The sequence below is a fragment of the Chroicocephalus ridibundus genome, chromosome 8 (genome assembly GCF_963924245.1).
Source record: "Chroicocephalus ridibundus chromosome 8, bChrRid1.1, whole genome shotgun sequence".
In the NCBI taxonomy this organism is placed as follows: domain Eukaryota; kingdom Metazoa; phylum Chordata; class Aves; order Charadriiformes; family Laridae; genus Chroicocephalus; species Chroicocephalus ridibundus.
In genome coordinates this window covers 7,804,600-7,818,134 of record NC_086291.1, presented here as the reverse complement: position 1 = coordinate 7,818,134, position 13,535 = coordinate 7,804,600, and the positions used below count along the sequence as shown (strand labels likewise).

The 13,535-nt window shown below is 36.5% G+C and overlaps 1 protein-coding gene across 1 annotated transcript in view; it reads right to left on the bottom strand.

Annotated features, from left to right (window-relative positions):
• FAF1 (Fas associated factor 1) overlaps positions 1 to 13,535 on the bottom strand; it is a 172,839-nt gene that overhangs the window by 131,522 nt on the left and 27,782 nt on the right. Inside the window, exons 3-4 of the mRNA XM_063343133.1 lie at positions 3,650 to 3,696; positions 381 to 589 (exon numbers count right to left, since the gene is read on the bottom strand). Coding sequence (XP_063199203.1) covers positions 381 to 589; positions 3,650 to 3,696 — 256 coding nt within the window. The remainder of the gene's footprint in view (positions 1 to 380; positions 590 to 3,649; positions 3,697 to 13,535) is intronic.

Here is a 13,535-nt window from a genome sequence, read left to right as displayed (position 1 = left end):
GCTTATTAGTACATTGCATCTATACTAATTCTACCCCAAATTACATTTGCATGCCTCAACTTAATCAGTACTTTTCATTTTGTTTCTGAAGCAAATTCGTAAGAAAACTAGATTTCAAAGTAAGTATTTGACAAATCACTAACCTTTACAATGGATTAGTGAAATTTTGCTTTTTTAAAGCTGCAAAGAGATTTGAAAATGGTTAGTAGCTGTGGAGTCTGCATTTTCTGGGGGGTTTTCTGTGGGGTTTTTTGGAGGGGTTTTGTTTTGCTTTGCTTTTCTTTTTAGGATTTGAACTTTTGGGGTTGGATCTTTTTTGTTTGCTTTTGTTTTAACAATTTTACCACAACAGTTTTCATTCCGTTTTTACAAATCCTTACCAACTGTGGAGCTGTCTTCAAGTACTACATCCACATTTCTGTCCCTGTACTCAACCCTGAAGTCAAGCATTCGAGGTTGTCTTTCCACTATTTGTCTTGATGGCACTACATGGCGAAATGCTGAGGATGAGGAAGGAGTTGAAGAAGCTGCTGTAGAGTGACTTGTGGGACCATACGCTGGTCCATGTAAAGTCTCTCCACCGTATTCACTGAAAGATATGCAGATAAGAAGGTTTGAGAAGAACAGCTTGATATGTTTAAATAAAAGTTAGCAAAGCAAAATGAACAGTATTATTCACTTACTATGATTCACAGCACACACCTCTTGAATAAATTACACTGTCATATCTGAAAACACTATTTTATTAATAATTAGAAAATAACTTTCATATCACTAATATTAACATTTCAGTGACTCAGAAGAGCTATAGGAGAACAGCTTAGCTGACAAGCACTTAAGCCATTATTTCTGTCTAAAAGTTCACTACGTAATTAATATCAGAATTATTTTGAGAAGAAGCATTGTTTCCTGTTCCAGGACTGCTGTGACCATATAAAAACCGGCACCATGGCAACAACTAACTTTCTACATCATTGGGCTAGTATCAAGTGGAAATGAAAATAAGAAATAAAGCTTAAAATACTGCACGTGGATTGGTATTTTCCAATACCAAATTAGTGGAAAACAAGTCAGGTATGAAAATAGTTATGTACTTAAGGTAAACAAATCAAGATAGCGAGGTATATATTGTAGAAAATACCTAGAAGTACAGTAGCAATGCAATGCAATGCTAAATTCTAGCTTGCCTTTAAGTTCAAAATCCTTCAAGCCTCCTGGACATTCATAAAAGGATGTCTCCATAGCTGGCTCAAGGACACATACAGCATTACAGGTCAGAATAAATCGGGAAACCCTCACTACCCAGAAGCATTTCATCTTCCTCAAGTGAACCTCTCCACAAGATGCATGTAACTGGGATTAGAAAAAAAAAAGTAACAAAACATGAAATTTCAGGAACATTACTCCAGGCCAATAAAAAACTATGATGTACAGAAATTAAAGGTGGAAGGCAAGAAACTTCACAGGGTAAGGCTAGAGCTTTGCCTTGTAGATGTTCTTATCAGGAAGATGATCTCTCCTGGGCAGTTACAGGTTATGATGATGGAGGATACAAGATAATAAAACGTATGCACTGAAAGAATGGAAGCTGAGCAAAGAAGGATTTAGGAAATGTTGACATGTAAATTGTCTCGTTTCCATTCTTAAACAGAACGTATTTGAAAAATGCATTCTGCCCTTCTTGAAGATACTACAAAATCTCTGAATTGAAACACTTCTCATAGCAAGTCAAATTTGTCATCTAGAGGAGGCCTGAACTCAAAAAGGAAAAAGTGGATGGCATGCATGTCACAAGTGCAGAAATTTTACACAGCTATTGCAAATCCCAGCATTGAGCCTTCTACATTTGAAAAAGAAAACCATGTTATGCTCCTTCCCGTCTCACATCAGGAGGCTCAGAAGGATGAATTCCCAGCTACAAAGACACAGACTCAAAGACCCACGCTCAAAGCTCAGAGACACACTTCAGAGGTCTAAAGAGTACAGGAAAGAGTCTTATTTTCAGAATTGAAAAAAAGTATAAATTACCAAGTGATATGCTATTGTCTTGAACCTGATGGCCAACTATGAATTAAGTACTACTATAACCATTTTGTTAACAGACCCAAGAAGCAATGAATATCCTGATTCTCAGAACTTGAATTTTTTTTTTATTATTTGCTTTTTTAAACATCACAACTGAATTATAAAACAAAATATTATTTTTTTTCCCTTCAATAAATTAACTTCCTTCAAGTCCAGTTGCATTAATTCTATTTGATTCCACCACAAAAGGCATTCTGGCAAAAAAAAGGCGTGCCTGGCAAAAGGCACCAGTTTGGCAACCTCCAATGGTTGTAAAATAACCCTCATCTGAAAACCACTGGAAACTAGGCTTCTCTGTCTTCTGAGTCTCCTTTTAAACCACTTCCATTGGAAGAAGAAGGAAAAAAAAAAAAAAAAAAAAAAAAGAGAGAGAGATTTGAGACACATTTGACTGTTTAATCATTTCTAAAAATGAATAAATTAGCATGGAAGAAAGCTGTAAGTGGACAGTAGACCAGCTTGTTATCCAGGCCAGGCATAACTACTGCCCAGCTCCTTCCCCCTGACCAAATGGTTTCAAACATTCTAGCATTTTGAATATAAATGCTTTGAGGTCAGGACTTAATAACATAGGTAGAAAGAGTGCTCAACCCAACCAAGACTTGATCTCCAATGGACTAGGTAGGTCTTACGGTAAATAAACATCTAGTAACATTGCTGAGCAAATAAGGTTTTTTCCTAAATCAAAAACTGACTGTATTTAATGACAGCTTTAGTAAGTATTGACAGAGATGCCAAAACACTGCTTTACCTACATTATGTATCCTTTTTCATCATTAAAATAAACTTTTTAAAATAGTACATTGAGTATTTTTCTAAAAAAAAATTTTATACACTATTTTACTGTCTCTCTCAAGTAGCTCAATTCCTGTTCTGCTGTTTTCAATTGCCTCATCAGCACTTAGGACCTCATGCTTCAGTGACTTCAAGATATCCAGGCATCAGTATACAAGCCAAAATTTAATTCAGAAGCTGAAAGAAAATCAGTAAAGCTACTTTTAAAAGGGAGCAACCTTACTGTATCTAACACAGTATCTGCTGCCTGTAATTCAATAAAAACAAAACAAAACAAAAAACAAGAACTACAAAAATACAAACATTTTTTGGACAGGGTCAGGGAAGCATGGAATATCGATACTTCTAAAAATGTACAAGGAAAAAGAAAATACTTAGCCAGGAACATCTGTGGATTTGCCTTGCAAATTTTCAGATCTTTGGAGGAAGAAAAAACAAAACAAACAAAAAACCCCACCACACCCAAGTCCTGACATCCAAGAAAGGATACCAAAATCCAAGCTTAGTAAAGAGACAACCCTGCCCAGAATGACCCAAAAACCAATGAACTTAGAATAAAAAATAATTAATTTAAATAGGTGTTTGAGCTGGTCCTCCATCAGTACAGGAAAAATTGATCGTTAAATCACCTTTGCCAGGAATAGAATTTGTGGCTCCTGAAACTGGTTTAAAAGGAGAATTACATCATTACCTTAGGATTCAGGAACAAAAAAATGTAACTACTACCCAGCATCATTCTCTGTGTGTACTACTTGTCTTCTATGCTTACCTTTGTAGAATGCCATTTTCTTGTGGTATTACACCATTTATAGCTGCCTGAAAAGAGAAAACAAATTTTGAGTCAAGCATACAGAACAACAAAAATAAAACAGAAAATGTTTTAAAGACTGACTAGTTTGCTTTAAAATATGCCATAAAATATTCTCCACTTAGTGAATATTTTTGGTAAACGATATTGTCATTAAAGTACCTGCAAAAAATAAAAACTGTATCTAAGTGAAAACAAACATGAACTGAAGATCAAACTCCTATAAGCGTGTGATGGATCTCCCAGGTGGAATGCACAGGAAAAAACTGCATGGCCCATACTCAGTAAATCTAATGCTTTGTACACTCGGTACCTACATACAGTGAACATATTGCTTTTAAATACACAAAGCTAAATGCGCACAGACGAGGCAGCCAGACAGCACGTACACAGAAAAATCTGTTTCCCCGAAGTTTCAGACCTGCACAAACCTACAAACCTGGCAGAGCTGCACGTGCACTGCATGCTGCAACCCTCACGTGTTCACAAATGGCTGAAGCCGGCACAAAGAGCTACTCAACAGCTCGCACGCCTCCATCGCGCCTACGCCTTCCGCACAACCTGCTTCCAGCTCACACGCACAAATACCATCTAGCCTCTTAGGAGTCCTCATGTGCCAGGGAATCACGGAAAAGGCTACCCCCAAAATTCAAACAGTCTTCAGGCAGAAAAGGAAGTATTTTTTTAAGTAAGGTTTATGCAGTTAAATACTATCCCATGTTGTCCAGATCATCAGAATAAACCAAGTATTACTTATGGGTGTATAAGTACAAACCTTGCAAGCTGCATTCAGATTTCTTAGAATCATAGAATGGTTTGGGTTGGAAGGGACCTTAAAGATCATCTAGTTCCATCCCCCTGCCCTGGGCAGGGACACCTCCCACTAGACCAGGCTGCTCAAAGCCCCGTCCAGCCTGGCCCTGAACCCCTCCAGGGATGGGGCAGCCACAACTTCCCCGGGCAACATGTGCTAGTGTCTCACCACCCTCATAACCGTCTTATTTGAAATTACAGAGTTTTCAGCTCTGACAATATCCTAATGAATTCTATCTCATATTAAAATGCATTCTTTTTAAAATAGCCACAACATACCCCAGTTGCAAGTTCAAAAACCCGCTTCTGACAAAACTGTCTTCTTAGCCTGTTACAGCATTGCTCCATTCTATGTTGCAGAAAGTTTTAATGCATTTCCAGCACATATGATGCTATGTAAGTAAGTTTGTATAAACTTTGAAATTATATGTAAATCAGGATGAGGTAAAAACTTGGAAAGCAAATAAGACTCTCTTCAGCAGTATTTAGACAGACTGCTTTATACCATCAAAAAAGTATTTTAAAACCGTCTCATTGCTAGGATTTTTCAGATTTGAGGGGCAGAGAAAGTGATACCACATGAGCTGGTGAAGATGACTTACACGCTTTACTCCACAGCTGATAAGGCTTTGTTCTGATTATTGTTAGAAGCCATGGGAGTAAAGATGTCAGAACCCTACCTAACTTCAGACTTTTAATCCTAGCCCAGTAGTGAGAAGACAAGGTGCAATATCACAGGAGGGAATTTGGCAAGGAATGAGAAAGAATTCAAAAAAGTCTAGAGAGGAAAAAAAAACAGACCTCAAAAGACTAATTCTGTTTCTGGTCTTTGATGATCTTTATAATATGTTCACAGGTACATATTTGTTAGGTTTAACGGTGAGATTCAAGAGAGCTTGTAACATCCCATCATTCTCCATTTTCTGCTGTACCAGTAGCAATTCACGCATTTCTACTATCCCAACTTCCAATATCCATTCTCATATGTCAGATATACCTGACCTGTTGGCCCAGATATTCGGTGAATTAGTGTCTGGTCCCTGATGAAGAAGAGAACGCTGACATTTAGAAGCTCATAGGTCCCCTGTAGTCCAGCAGGATGAAGTCAAATACTGCAACTGAACTATGGACAGTCATCACCTACCACCATCATTTTTGCAAACTGACATGGAAAATGCATCTTAAGTGCTCAATAAACACAAATCTTCGTATCATCTAATTTTAAATGCTATGCTTTCTTTTTCTATGAATATATAAGCGTGATTTTTTACAATTTCCATTAACAGTTAAGGCTGCATAAAGTCAAAAAGTATTTCTGCTGAACTCAGCTAAGTAACTATGATATTGCAGTAAGATTTATCACTTTATTTAGAGACAAATATTCATGAATAATAGCAGACAAGGAAAAGGGTCACAGGTATCTGTAAGCTACAGCAACTACCCATAAGGCTGTATCAAATTACAGGGAAAGCCAATCTTCTTACCAGATCAGTTTTTAAATCAGTTTATCCACCGTGCATGGCAATAATCAGTGGTTTCTTTTTAACAACATGTCTCATTTATCATCACTGTGGTTTTTGCAGTCATACATAGCTCTTGGTCATGTTCATCTAACAAACCTCCAGGAAAAAGTGGGAGGTTTTGTTTTGTTTGGGTTTTTCTGGTTTGGTTTCCCCCCCATACTCTTCAACAATATACAATTCATTCCTGTCAATCAACAGGTGAAGTTCGATGAAAGAAAAAATAGCCTTTATTTTGCATCTGTAAGATACAGACAGCAAATACAGATTTTTGTGCCACAGGACCAACACTAATAATGATCTGCTGGTGCAACAGAATTCTCTTTACTCGGAGAAAAAGAAGCTGCTTCAGCTGTGAAGAAATATAGCACAGCATGGCATTTCCACAGTTTTTCTGTAAAAAGCTCATGTCTCAGTCTCAGAGGATTAAACCAGCTCAAACTTTTGCTAAGCCTAGTTAGAGGGGTTAAATACGATAGAGGCTCCAAGCTATTTTCTTTAAAACTGAATAACTCACTTGTTCATGTCCCCAGTTTTGTAAACTTGATGACATTTAAGGGGCACAGCAGTAAGAAAAAACAGCAGCAGCATTATGTACTTTTTTGATGGAAAGACCTCTATTAACCACACTGTAAAAATAAAGAGTCTGGACACTGTTTGTTAAGCAAGATGGAAGACTAAAATTATGTAGACGGCAAATGGTAGCAGTGCACATGTAGATATTGCATAAATATTAAATACCCATGTTCTTGCAAGACATCTATAAGTAGAGTCTGCAGAAAAAGTAAGAAAAAGGAACAACCATCTGCTTTAGAATTTCATAGGAGGAAGGCTGTGACTATTAAAAAAAAAAAAAAAAAAAAGAAAAGAACAAGTTATTAAGGCAAGATCTGTTCCAGGCTGTTCTTCCCCGATGTCAATCCTCTTTGAGAGGGGATCAGGTCTCTATGGTTAAGTAAACATTCAAAGATATTAATTTTTTTTTTGCCTTTCTGAACAGGGATCATTTGATCATCAAAACCAGCCTGACTGACTAATATACAGTAATTAAAAAGATGTATTACCCTTGAAACAACTTTAATAACAGGTGCAGTAAATCTATTAAAGGGTTATTAAATATAAAGATACCATATCTGGCTCAGAAAATTTCTTCAGCTTCCAATAACCTGTTGCCAAGAGTGATACCAGGGAAGCAGCACCCTGTGCTTACACTGTTCTCCCGCTGTATATCCATAACTGTCGCTGAGGATACTGGGTACCACAGCTTCAACAGGTATTTACCTATTCTCATGCTACCACTATTTAAAGAGCGAAGCTCACTTTAAGTGGAAAATTATAGGGATTTTATAAGATATTTTTTCCCCTAAGCCAACAATCTTAGGTGTGCCTCAGTGCTACCCACATACAAACTCGACTGCAACAGCGCTCAAACTTGGAGCAGAGGAAGAGGAGCAAGGACATAGTTATTGTTTTGATGGCAATATTCAAACTACCAGGACCACAACTTAATCTAGGAAATTATAAGACAAGTTTAGTTATTCTTGATTTATACATTTTGTGTAGAGATATTAGTCACATATCCAGGAATTGAAACAGTTTATTTATTTATTAAGCCCCGCATGACCTGATATAATTGGACCTGCTTTTGAACAGACCAACATCCAGAAGTAACTTCCAGTCACAAGTACCCTACAACCCCATCATGCAACAGTAGAGGATTTATCAATGAACAGCACCAAGAATCCTGTTCATTTAAAGGAATTAGAAGACAGGGATACGATGTAACACTGGACCAATAAGTGACAATTTAAAAGGTTCAAAGTAACAATACTTTTTTTAGTGTTTGTTTCAGCAGCAAGCTTCCAGTATCAAAATATATTAAATCCAACTTTTTTGCTGTTTCCCACAAACATAGGTAACAATAAAGCATTAGGGTTAATAAAAGGTTACCAAATTCATTAACAGTCTCTGCAACCCAGAAACTGTGGTATTCTACAAACAGACTGAAATTATTTAAGTGCCTAAAGAACGTTGTGAAGCAGACGGTGAAATTTAGAGCTTTTCCTCACGGGAATATTAACTTAAATAGATTAGTCAGTTCTGACTAAATGTGACTACCTTTTATGAGTACAAAACAGTGTGAGAGAAAAAAAAACCAACCACCATTTCTTAATAACCTGATGAAGCAACAAGGTTGATGACTTCGCTCAAAATACACAATTATAGTACTCGCCATTTAAAAGCAATTAAGCACATCTTACAGTGACTCTCACCCAGGGGAATGAGGGTCCTATGAATAATTATGAACGAACTGTGGTATTTCAGATAGAACAAACGTTAAACTCCAGGAGTTAAAATACTCAGTGGTTATCACTAAGTTTGAAGAGGGATTGGATTTGCCAATCATACTATTTAAAAGCACAGGTCTGCATATACTGATCAGATATTCAAACAAGGTGGGGAATTCCTTCCTTTTCATGAACTACAGATGGGAGGTATTTTTTAAATTTCCAGAATGTAAAAGTGATGTTTAAATGAATTATCTTAAGAGTTAAAAGCAGGCCCAGGCAAAAGCACAGCTAAAGGCTTTTGCAATGGGTGAGGTGGGAGAAGGTCTTCCTCTTCTTTCCAATCTCCGTACTACAGAATAGTTTTGTCTGACAGATACAGACCCCACCCTAGATATAGATCCTTTAAAACAGGCAGGGACCTATTGGAGCGACTCCAGAGGAGGCCACGAAGATGATCAGAGGGCTGGAGCACCTCTCCTATGAATTCAGGCTGAGAGAGTTGGGGTTGTTCAACCTGGAGAAGAGAAGGCTCCGGGGAGACCTTATAGCCCATTCCAGTACCTAAAAGGGGTACATGAAAGATGGGGAGGGACTCTTTGTCAGGGAATGGAGTGATAGGACAAGCGGTAATGGTTTTAAACTGAAAGAGGGGAGATTTAGATTAGATATCAGGAAGAAATTCCTTCCTGTGAGAGTGGTGAGGCACTGGAACAGGTTGCCCAGAGAAGTTACGGATGCCCCATCCCTTGGGGGTTCAAGATGCCCTGGTTCAAGGCCAGGCTGGATGGGGTTTTGAGCAGCCTGGTCTAGTGGGAGATGTCCCTGCCCACGGCAGGGTGGTCAGAACTAGATGATCTTCAAGGTCCCTCCCAACACAAAACATTCTAGGATTCAAACCTCTACCCCAGTTAAGAGCAAGAGCTTTCACAAAGCACAACGTTAAGATCAACTTTCCAAAGCAGAGTATTAGAATCTCCACGAGAAAGAAAGCAAGTTCAAGCAGCATGATGCTAGAACAAACAACCCTTTCAGAAGAGGAGGCTAGAGAGATGTAAATACCGTGCACATGTGAAAGCTGCATGAGTTTCATTGAGATAAATAACCGTATCAGCTTAACGCAACCAGTACAAGTTTACATATGAATCATCTTACACAGAATTTTAAAAGCCTTATTTAGGTTTGACTGAATACAGCAAGTAAAACCACTTCAGTCTACTTAATAAAGGCCACACAGAGCTTTACATTTGTTTATCTAAAAATTGAGAAGGTTTACATTAAACAAACACAACACATGAATGAGACATAGACACAGGGTAATAGGAACTGCCATAGCAGATGATTTAATCCAAAAATGTCCAACTAAAGAGTATCAACAGCTTCAGAAAGTCACAGGGAAATATGATGGAGTAACCCACTTATTCAATTATTTCTATGCAACTTACTAAGAACTTTCTTTAATGAAAGGATTTATTTATCATGACTTTCAAAAAACTATATTCTTCCCCAAATGCTACAACTCATAGATTTTATTTTTGTTTTTAAATATCTGGTAAGCTAAAATAAAAAATAAAAATAAAAATAAATAATAATAAATAATAAAATAAATAATAAAAAAATAAATATGCATTTTGTGCCTTTCTACTCCTTTTGCCTTTTCTTGCTATTATATATTTAATATCTCCTTGATATAAAAACAATTTCTCTCAAAACACAAATTCAGAAAGCTTACCCCACACTGTTTTCTACTCTAGCAGAAGTAAGGACAGCTCACCGTCTTAGAGGAAGGGGTGCTAGCAGCTTTTAGGACTGTATTTTGAAATATAACCAAAAAATGGTTGGTTTGTTGTTTCACACTACAAAACAAATAGAAACCTATTTTAATATTTGACTGACCCTTTCAGCATTTAATCTTAGATTTATTTCTCAGTCTGATTACACAAGTGAACGTAACACAAAAGCTACGTACAAAACCTCAGTATAGAGGGAGAGATGACATGCAAGGCAAACGTACTGTGGGTTTGGGTTCTGTAGAAGAAAATAATTATAACTGTTATACTTTGGAAATATCAGCCAGTATTCCTGTGTGCTATCAGTCCATCCTGCTAGGGGATGACTCAAGATTTCTTGAATTTAAACAAATTAAACATGTTTTTTTAAAAGCTAAAAGTGTAGTGAAATATACTAAAAGGCTCTTACTAAGCAATCTAAAATACACTAGAAAAATTATTTCTTATCTTTTGTATTTTATGGTATATTTCCACAGCACCAAAAAGGTCACTTATACTACTTTGATTACAATTGTAATTCCATTGCAATTAATTCTGCTCCTATGTTGGGCTAAATGTGATATTCCCCTGAAATACAATATTCTTACTCTAATTTTGTTATTTTCACATGATAAATTGCATATCCTAAAGATTTAAAATCCATTATTTTATTTGTTATGCAAACAAAATAAATGGATAACAAAACTCCAAGTGCTTTGTACACTAGGGAGTTAAAAAAAAGAAAAAAAGAAAAGAAAAGAAACAAAACCCCAAACTGAACAAATGTTATCCAGAGAGGAAAAACAAATAATTAAATGATAAGGGATAAAGGAAAGCATTAGTGAGACAAAAAAATGCATGAAAGGACCAAAAAAGCGAAAGTGAATTTGAAATTGCTTCCAAACTATAAATCTGCGTGACAAAGGAACACACTTTTATATACAACAGTAAAGCAAAACAGGAGAAGCGCAAAGATTTATTAGTTCCTTTTGAGCACAGAAGTATTTCTTACAATGAAACTAACTTGCAGGGCTCTGCTTTATGCACATATTTCAGCAATAACAGTAAATGTTTTGAAATAATGCTCCGCAAATAACTGTCTTTTTGGGAAATACTAATTCGGGATTGTATTTTCAACAGAACTGATAATAACGTGTAATGCCAGATGCAGACGTGTCAAAACCTTTGTTCTGACCTGCTGATACTGTGATTTCAGGAAACCGGATAAAAAGTTAAAACTGTGTATAGACTTCTCTTGTGATCAGTTTTCAACAACAAAAAAGTGGAAAATTTGGGAATAAACAGCAGAAGTTTTATTAACTCATGCTGACAAAAACATACTGCAAGTATTAGTCAAATACTGCAGTCAATCCGGATTAATAAAATAAGGGGTTACTGAAATCAGCTGTAAGAGAGTCAACTTCTTTCTGCCCCAAGGCATCAAGATTGTATCATGAGGTTCCCAAGCAGAGGAACATGGCTTCTTGCAGCTTCATGCAACTATCAAACCTTGCCTGTTACAGGCAAGTCTGCAATGTGTTATTCTAAACAAGAAATTCCACAAAACATTCCGCAGAAATAACAATTATTTTAGACCAGAGGCTTTTTTTACGAACAAGATACTCTATCACCTTCCTACATACACAGCTACTTTGAAACCATTACTTTAACAAGTAATGACTGCTATGGGTTCAAGTTATAAAAAACATCATTCAGTCAGGATTTTTAAATTAACGCAATAATATTTAAATTAAAAAATTACTAATTATGCCCCAGTAGTAACAGAAGCAACTTCTACCTTTGTTATCTTTGGCAGGCTTTTCAAGGCAAAGAAGTGAGTCAGCTTTTTCCTGTAGCTTGTGTTATACTTGCTGGCGTTTCCCCAGCTTTGCAAGTCTCAAAGTATTTCCAAGTGCTAGACGTGAAGTTACACCCACAAAGTTTTTACAGAATGCCAACATTTGTCCCCATCGTGGTTAAAATTTAACCAAAAGCTGTAATTGAACTACAATGAAATGTCTTCTATGCATTCTGCTTTATTTCAGCTTGCTTTCTTTACAACAAATATACTTCATGAAAAGCTGCAAAACAATAGAATTGCTAATAAAGCAAAAAATTAACATTTCATCAAAAAATGCCACATGAATATATTCATACAGATGATTCACTTCATCAGCAAGAGAGCACGCGTTGAAATAGTTTACAATTAGCACTCTAGATGTGGTTTCCCATTTCTCCCTACTTCTTTGGTGGCTTCAGCAAACTGGTTCCTGTAGGTCCTACAACATGCTGAAATGCACTAGGAAGCCTTTCAACAGTTAGATATACTTCTATGATCCTGGGAAAAAAAATCCCACATTTTTCACAGTGCTTTTATTTTATATTGTCACTGCGTAATTCCACAAACAAAGTGCAATCTCAATAATAAATTCATAACTGGACGTATTTTCCTAGTGCTATTAAAATAAATAACATGAACAGATTTATAAGAAGCTTATGGATCAGTATCTGCCTGAGCTGAAACTGTATTTCAGCACGAATAAAGGAAAATAACCTATTCTAAACTATCCACTCAAAACTTACTCATATAGAAAGGGAGAAGAATAGGCCATGATGTGTCTGCTACTTTCTGACACACTTATATAGTTATCTTGGCCCTAGTCAGTAACATCGCAACTTTTTACACTAATACTTCTTCATCTTCTAACTCAAAAGCAAGGAATGCTTATGCTTGATACCAAAACATATTTTGTTATTCCTTAAAACATTAAGCTAGGCAGCAGGAGAGTCAGATAAAACAAAGGCTATGCCTGAAAAAATACCTACGCACTGAATTCCCACATTTCTACCTGTCTCCTAATTATTTTATATAAGTTTGAATGACAACACTAATATGTACAAGTTGGGGATAGCTCCCCCACGGCAACATACTTTTTGTTCAGCCTTAAAAAATAAGCAAACTAATAAACAAATAAAATCACTCTTTGCTGTAACATACTAGCTCTAAGCAAGTACTAGAAAGATAGAACAGGGATGAAATCTCAGGACACAAGATAATTCAAAAAGTCCTTAGTACCTACGGACTAAGGCCCCTTTACTGAAGAGGTGTAATAACACGAAACATCTTACATGACAGTTTTCAAATGAGCCTAGCCATAGTCAGCAGACTGCCTAATCACTAAAAGAATAATTATGCAAGATTTCGCTTCAGAGTTTGGAAACCAGAAAGTCCATTTCTAAAGTGTGTAACCTACAACTTGGCTCACAGTAGTTCTCCTCATACCTCTCGATAGCCTATGCTAACATTACTGGTACTGCAGCAACCCAGGGCTTCCAGGACCAGCTAAAGAGAGTTTATTTAAATAAAACTAGGACAGAACTGTTAAGATATTCAACAGAATTATAAGGAAATCCATTTTTAAAATACTCTGCTTTGAAAGCCTGATGTGTCTAGATG